The sequence below is a fragment of the Branchiostoma lanceolatum genome, chromosome 8 (assembly GCF_035083965.1).
Source record: "Branchiostoma lanceolatum isolate klBraLanc5 chromosome 8, klBraLanc5.hap2, whole genome shotgun sequence".
NCBI classification, from domain to species: domain Eukaryota; kingdom Metazoa; phylum Chordata; class Leptocardii; order Amphioxiformes; family Branchiostomatidae; genus Branchiostoma; species Branchiostoma lanceolatum.
Genome location: NC_089729.1, coordinates 13,981,088 through 13,989,268, shown reverse-complemented (window position 1 = coordinate 13,989,268; position 8,181 = coordinate 13,981,088). Strand labels below are relative to the sequence as shown.

At 41.4% G+C, this 8,181-nt stretch overlaps 2 protein-coding genes across 3 annotated transcripts; one reads left to right on the top strand and one right to left on the bottom strand.

The window, feature by feature from the left end:
- Positions 1-6: 6 nt before the first annotated feature.
- On the top strand, positions 7-3,201 carry LOC136440269 (kelch-like protein 9). Of its 2 annotated transcripts, none has more exons than XM_066436200.1 (2): positions 7-117; positions 600-3,201. In XM_066436200.1, the coding sequence occupies exon 2, from the start codon at positions 609-611 to the stop codon at positions 2,412-2,414; it is 1,806 nt and encodes a 601-aa protein (XP_066292297.1). In that variant the 5' UTR covers positions 7-117; positions 600-608; the 3' UTR covers positions 2,415-3,201. The 2 variants fall into 2 exon arrangements, with proteins under 2 accessions (XP_066292297.1, XP_066292296.1); XM_066436199.1 differs by having other exon boundaries at positions 16-149.
- A 437-nt stretch (positions 3,202-3,638) lies between these two features.
- LOC136440281 (18S rRNA aminocarboxypropyltransferase-like) lies at positions 3,639-8,150 on the bottom strand. Its single transcript, XM_066436217.1, has 6 exons — positions 7,914-8,150; positions 6,960-7,188; positions 6,007-6,200; positions 5,401-5,574; positions 4,687-4,759; positions 3,639-4,083 (listed from the first exon to the last, which is right to left on the bottom strand). The coding sequence occupies exons 1-6, from the start codon at positions 8,068-8,070 to the stop codon at positions 3,825-3,827; spliced, it is 1,086 nt and encodes a 361-aa protein (XP_066292314.1). The 5' UTR covers positions 8,071-8,150; the 3' UTR covers positions 3,639-3,824.
- Between the last annotated feature and the right edge of the window lie 31 nt (positions 8,151-8,181).

Sequence of the window (8,181 nt, the reverse complement as noted above, 5' to 3'; positions counted from 1 at the left end):
GAAGTCTTTTTTCCCCCGCGAAACTGAGGAGATAGTTCCGCCTAACAGTTTCATAACATTAAACGTGATCTGGTTTGAATACTTTGTTTTGGAACAAGACTAGAGGAGACTGCACGGGTGAAAGATCTATCTCTACGGCATTTTGAAAGGTGACGGTTATTAACGGTTGCATGCAGTGTTATTTTGATTTCATCGTAACGTTGTTATGTTAAGGTTTGTTCATGTAACGTTAACGTAAACGTTATACATGTCCGCACTCGCTTAAATTTTGGGTCCTCTTTGCTTTGTGAGACTTCGTGATTGCCTTAGACTAATGTAAACTTTTAGGATAATCTGTAACTTTGTACTGACAACATCAGAAGGCAAAGAAATCATTTAAACAACAAGTCTCTAAAAAAGAGAAGCTTACGTTAAATTAACAAGTATGACAGATATTTGTAGATGTTGCCGTTAAATTGTTAGCCCAATTCTAGCCCAAACATATCATGATCAATGGATTTGTGTGTTAGGGTTAGAGTTTAGATTTTCACTAAGTTGTTTTGTTTAAAATTAGTCTGTCCGTAAGTAACAAGCTACAACAATTGTTTTTACCGTTTCAGGGCCTAGCCATGGCCCAATCAAAGGAGGATACGTCCACACCTTGCAGTTCTGAAGTCTGCGACGAAACCCAGCTGTCCACCATCTTGGAGGGTCTGAACAAGAGTCGCGACGACGAATACCTCTGCGATGTCGTGCTCGTAGCGGAGGACAAGCGCTTTCCCGTGCACAAAATCGTCATCACGTCCGCCAGCGAATACTTTAAGATCATGTTTTCCACAGACATGAAAGAGAAGACTCAAGAAGAGGTGGTTCTACACGGTGTAACAGCTGAGGGTTTGAAGGTCGTACTACAGTTCATATACACGACCAAGACTGTCTTAACATCTGACAACGTACACGAAGTACTGGTAACGGCGCACCATTTTCAGATCTCCAAACTGGTCAAGTGTTGCGAAGAGTTCATGGTGAAAGAAGTCAAGGTTGACGAAGAGAACTGGGAAAATTTGGCAAAAATCGCTTCCCTGTATGACTTACAGACTCTGAGACTTGCGGTGCATAGTTATCTGCTTGAGACCATCAACAAATCTGGAGATGGGGTGTCGTGTTTCCAGGATAGTCTGTGCATTTTACCTCTAGAACAGTTAGAGCTACTGCTAGGCAGTAACCAGATTGAACAGTTGTCCGAACTCCAGCTCTTTCATTTGGCCGTACGCTGGATTGAACACGACGGTTCACGTCAGAGTTTGGCGAGTCGGGTGATGGAGAACGTCAGGTTTGTGCTGATCTCACGAGCAGACATGACCTGTCACGTGGAGACTGTTGATTTCATGACGGTGGACGCGCGATGTAGGCAAATGGTTGCCGACGCCATATCGTACCTAAACTCTCCGTTGACGCAGCCGCTACTACAGACTGATAAGACTCAAGTACGCGCAAGTCAGACCATGCAGGACATTCTTGTCATTGGTGGAGCAAGGGGAGGTGTGGCGCAAAACGCTGTGTACCGACTTTCGGAAGGCAAGAGCGACACCTGGCATGTTGGACCGGGATTGCCCCAACAGTACGCTGTCAGCCATCACGGCGTTGCAGCGATTGACAACTTTGTTTACGTCGTAGGCGGGCAGACAAGAACGGACCCCACCGGATTGTCAACGACAAACAGGGTGGTACGATACGACCCTCGTACCAACACGTGGATAGAAGTCGCGCCGTTACTTCAAGCTAGAGCGTGCTTCACCACAAGCGTACTAGATGGATGCATATACGTTATCGGAGGCGGAAACTCTGCCGAGATTCTTAACTCGGTAGAAAGGTACGACCCCAAGGCAAACAAATGGTCGTTTGTGACGAGCCTCCTACAGCCCCTCTACGCGCACGCCAGCACTGTTCTCGATAACAAACTGTACGTCAGCGGGGGGGCACAAAACGGGAGGTTTCTGAAGGACGTCTGGGTGTACGACCAATTGACGGACAGATGGCAGCGCTCGCGTAACATGAACTATCGGAGAGGATGGCACGGGATGGCGGCCATGCAGGACAGGCTCCTCGTGATGGGTGGGAAAACGAACGAGAACGAACAGTACCCGAACATGAGGCTGGGTTTCCACACCATCCCGCACATCGTCGAGTCCTACGATCCCGCGAGGAACGAGTGGAGCATCATGAAGCGACCACTGATCCACACGCAGTGCGAGGCAGGTGCAGTCGTGACGGATTGCGGAATCTTTCTCGTCGGTGGTTACAGTTGGCAGAGTCAGGAGCCAATGAAAACGGTGCAGGTGTATCGTCCTGACGAGAACACGTGGTGGTACTACAAGAGCCTTCCTGAGCCGCTACAAGGTGTCGCGGCCTGTGCGGTCACCCTTCCTTCTTGAACTGTAAATGCAGAAATGTTCGCGGCGGTTTTAAGTTTGCGGTAAAGAGTTCACCGCAAAAAGCGCAAACACAAAACCACCGTTTCATTGTGTGACTGTAGCGCTGCTAATGTTTCCAACGCAAACTCAAAACCACCGCGAACACTCCATTTTCTCCCTACCGCAAAATTAAATCCATTTTCTCCCTACCGCAAAATTAAATCCTCGCGAACATTTCTGCATTTTACACAATCAACCAACAATAAACTGGAGAACTATTCAGGAGCTCTATCTGTAAATTATAGTTATCGTCTATGATAAAAACAGGAGGGTGTTGAACATTGCAGAATATAAAAAGTACAACACATGCCGATCTTAGTGAAATAGAGAAACTACAAGATATATGTATAACGCCAGCTTATATCAAATCCTGTAGTTTAAGTAGCAACCTTATCCCACAATATTGTCAGGCGTAATGTTAAACATAGAAAAAATTTGACCTTAAAACTTTAATGTTTAACATAGAAACAAAGTGATGCCATTTTCACTATGCTACTAAAGGTACCAGGGCTGGTTTAACTCCGGGGTTCAAGAAATTATAACATACTATCTGAAAATCTTGAGGTAGTGCAAGATGTTCATTCTGCTATACAATAACAAATATCCATAAATGAAAAGTTCATATTGATATGCCGAAACTCCTGTGCTATAACAACATACCATATAACATACTGAATAAATCAATTAGGCAGTTGTATATTTCTTTTTGCTTTAGTAGATCACTAAATGAAAGTTATCAAGAATGAAAAAGAATAAAGTTTACAGAACATTTATTACATTGCCACGTAAATATAGATTGAATGTACATTAGTTACATGTATATGTTATAGTTAATTTCCCATTAAAATTATGGACTACTGTTGCTTTAATCACAATGTCTCATTTTAACTTTAACGAAAGTTATGTTTTCTGTGCCAGTTGTCTATTTCAATATTTGTGTGTTTTTGGACAGCATAACTCGAGAAGCCGTGGATGGATCCTTATCATGTTTGGTATGTGGGAAGGGGTGGGGAAAACAATGGTAAAAGTTCAATAATCATATAATATGCTTGCTAGCAGCTTTCTAAGGTACTGCAGCGGAACTTCCAGTTTTAATATCTTGTGTTCTGGACATGCTATGGTCGTGATTTTTGAGTGGTTAACTATACTCTTGGAACAGAATAAATGCTGTAGGTTTGGGCCCCCTAACGGCTTTTCCTAAACTGCAGGGGCTGATTTTGTTTCAGACTATGGAAGAGAATAACTTAATTTTCATATCATCTCTAAGTTTGTATTTCTCTCTGAGGTTCAAAAATAACAATTTGAAGTGCGATATTCTTGCATATCTGATTATATGATACACTTTATGTTTCAGTTAACATTAACTTGTTATCACCTCCTATGTTTAACCCATCCCTTTTGTCCTTTCCATCTAACATCATCATCATCGTTATCATCTTCACTTTCTGTATCCTCTTTACTGTCCTTGTCCTTTGTTGAGCTGCTGTCCTTATTTTCACTTCCTCCGTCTTCACTGTCATGGTGTGTGTCTTCTTCGACTCTTTGCTTCTCATCATCTTTATCATCTTCTTTATCATCCTCTTTATCATCTTCTTTATCATCTTCTTCCTCTTCTGTCTCTTCATCTGAGCTGTACCAATTCAGTACGGAAGGCATTTCAGTTTATACAGTCAAAACTGCCCAACAAGATCACTTGGGACTGATAAAATCTGGTCTATCTACATGTTGACAGGTGGTCACTGTAGACAGGGATTCTTAATGCTTGTGTCAATGGGGAAAATTATCCACAAAGGACCACCAAAAAGTGGTCACATTGGGCAGGTGGCATTTACGTAGAGATCCTGACTTGTACAGGTTTGACTGCAATTGGCAACAATGTAATGCTTTGTCCTATAAGCGGAACCTACAGGAAAACACAAATGTATATATATGCTACATTCAAAGGTTGTCCGATCCTTTTAAGAATGGTTTTGACACAAATGTCTTTTGGGAAAGGTTGAAGTTATGAAAGGTAAGGTAAAGTAGTCCTCTCTTGATCTGAAGCATGATGCTTTTTCTGTTGGCTAATATTGCAATGCAGGGACAAATTTCAGCTAAGAATATCCAGTCGTCCCTACTGACATAGACAAGTGTGTTGGGTTCTTTTACATGCAGAGTATAATGCCTAGGATCCTTCATACACAGAACAAAGCTAACAGTTTTGTATAGTTTAAACATAGTCAAGTTTTCATACCTTGATTCAGGGAAGTCATAGACAGGTCTGTTGGGGTTGTAGTGCTCCAGACTCATGTCCATCTCTAAAGGTTCTGTTGTTCAACAAAAAGATATCATAATTCATAATATAAAGTTAAATATTTGAATCAAAACTTCGTGGAGAATAAATACAATGAGGAAATAGACATAGAAGAATGTGAAGAGAGACACACCAAACATTACCTTACAAAGAGCTGACATGATTGGTAGGCCATTCAGGTGAATTTTGAAAAGTTTGATTTGATTGGTCAGACCATGCATTGTTTTTGAGATTGTTGACCTGACTGCCCAGTCAGTAATTATAGATATTTTAGAGACAGTAGGTCTGATTGGCCATTATGATCATTTTAAAGGGGCACAGTCAACCTAATTGGTCAGCCCTATGAATCATTTTAGAGATAATTGACCTGATTGGTCAGCCCCTTGAATCATTTTAGACATGGTTGACCTGATTGGTCAGCCCCTAAAATCATTTTAGGAATAGTTGATCTGATAGCTCAACCACTTAAACCACTTAAGATCTAGTTGACCTGATTGGTCAGCCACTTAACCACTCCAAGAGCTAGTTGACCTGATTAGTTAGCAGCATAAACCACTCACGAGCAAATTGACCTGATTAGTCAGCAGCATAAATCATTTTAGAGACAGTTCATCTGATTGGTTAGCCATTTAAACCACTTAAGATCTAGTCAACCTGATTGGTCAGCTGCCTCCTGCTGCAGCTTGTCCATCCACTCCTGCTGTGCCTCCACCACTGCAGCCCCATCCCTGCAGGCAGCATACAGGTCCAGCAGTTCCCTGTTCAGCTCAAGGAAACCCTTTCCCCACTTGAACTTTTGAAGGCACCTGCAAGCATACTCCTTAAGTCCTAACAAACAAACAAGAGTCAACTTGAAGTTGTTGTTTGATCGATTGATGTGTTTGTACATTGGTTTTAATTCAGTGGCTAATCTTGTATCTAACTGAAGCCTAGACTTTATCGTGATCATTATTACTCTTCCTTTTTGGTGGAGCATTAACTTGGACTGAGTCTAGATTTTAGAGACTAAGCTGGCTTAATATATTGAACCTCGCTAAGATTTGAAAGTTGGTGTTCGACTGGAACGGTCCATTTAATGAAGTAAACAGGCAACTTTTTCTTTCTTTGTACGCTCACATCAGTTTTGGGGTTCCCCGATAATGTAATCCATATAATTGAATGAACATGGCAATACTAGTATTTGTAATTAACAATATATTAACGATAAAATGTATGCATGATCAGAAGTACATAATACTGTACAGTTCTATTATGACTTACCAACTATGTAGAACGTTGCAGCGAATGCCTCCACACAGGATAGTTTACAAGGGCGGCCGTAGTTGACAGGGTTGGCAGCAACCAAGTAAGGCAGGAGGCGGGGGTAACCTCCCCTCATCTTCCCAAATGGCGTCTCTTCTAACTTGGCCCAGGAACAGTCCACTACTGCAAGGCCGCTGTGCTGTACAATCTCCCTATAAAAACATAATACAGTTATGTTAGTTCAGATTAGTCTAGTTGGTGTATGTATACTATACACATGTAATTGTAAGTGCATGTCATCATCATCATCATCTGCTCGTGAAGGTCTCACGGATGATAATGGGATGATAATGGTATGTCATGGCATGTCATGATATGAAAATTACTTTAATATTCTGACAGCAATTTTGATATCAGTTATTTTACTTTTAAGATAACTTAAAAAGTAGGGACATGGAAAAAAAATGCTTTATTTTGGAAAGGAGATAAACAGTGGAAAACATGGGCATCTCCATATGGTAAAAGTTATTGTCCTTCCCACACCATATGGTAGGGTGGTGCCCATCTCCCTTTCCTTGGCCCTTTGGCCACATAATAGTATTTGTGCAAGCATCTTAAGAAATAATTAATACTACAGCAGGCGGTAGGTCCACGGACAGTGGTGTGTGTACTTCTGTACATATTTAACTTCATAGACCAAGAAGAATTCTCCATGTACATGCTGATCGCTAGGCAGAGAAGCAGTGCTAATCTGGTCTGTACTTTTTAAGATCTTTGTAACAAAGATCTTAAAAAGTACAGATTAGCACTGCACATATACATATATGACTAAATCAGGGAATTGTACAAGTCCTGCGACCTATAGCTCACTAGTACATGTACAACATGCGTTTAGCCCATAAGCTGTTCATCATATAGAACAATGCATGCCACCACATGAGACAATAGATGTACAACAACAAAGCTCTCACCTGTCCTGCGGTGAAACACACCTGGTCCCCACAGGTGTGAGGATGAGCCCTCCGAACCTCTGAGACAGTTTCAGTGTCCTGACATAACCCAGTCTCTCCAGCTTCCTACCAGTGCATCTCTTGGGGTCACAGTGGTTCAGGTCCCACATCGCCATGGCAATGGGAATGCTGCCATCTGATTGGCTGGGCTGAGATGTTGCTCCCTCTGATTGGCTGAGATCCTCCCCTCCTTTTATAACAGATACACATGAGGACTAGGGGTGGGTACTTCGAAAACGACTCGTTAAATCTGCTGTTTTGTATTTTCCTAGACCAGTTATGTGGCCGCCTGCTGGTAGCCTGGTACTATGAATTTTATAATCGGTCCATAGGACCGGTCCACTGATTTTTTACGGACCGTTTTTTTTGGACCAGTCCATTAACAAATACCGGTTTTGTACCGGTACACGGTACCGGTACCCACCCCTAGTGAGGACTTATTTATATATATCTCCAAGCAGATGTTTAAGGACAAAGAAAATCAAAACTTTTTCTTGGTCCTCCGTTTTCCTAGCACCCTTCGCCGTGACCATCATACAGCACGATTTTATGAAGTATGAAGTTATTATCTGCCTTCAATAAGATTTTTCCGGCCGAGGCTATAGGATGTTCCTGTCAATAAAAATATTTTGGCACTATTGACAGGATGGTAATCTTGTGAATAACACCTCATGATCCTGTCAACCCTAACACCAGGGAAGAAAACATAAAACATAAATATTCAAAATCAAACTTTCTTCCACATAATTTTGTGTCTTAAGTAAACTATGTATTTTATAATTCAATCAATTATTAAATCATATACAATTTTAGACATATCCTATCATATCATTTTATCATGTATGATTTTAGATATACTTAAGATAATCATATATTATATGTAGATGTAGATGTAGATGTAATATATATAGATACCTTCACACGTGTTCCCTTTTTCTCCAAACTCGGTCTCTTCCACAGCCTCTCTCATTTTAGCCGAAAAACGCTCAAAATTTCCCTCCTGAAACTTCCCGGCCCGTTTTTCCTGGCGGCCATGTTTCTGAGCCTTACCATGGCCCTTTCTTTTACCCATCACAAGAGTCTATACAACAAGAAACCCTTAAATTTAAGGTTTACATATTTTTCACGTGGAACATGGGAACTCTTGCCAAAGCAATGGTTGAGATGTCAAAGGTTGCTGGAA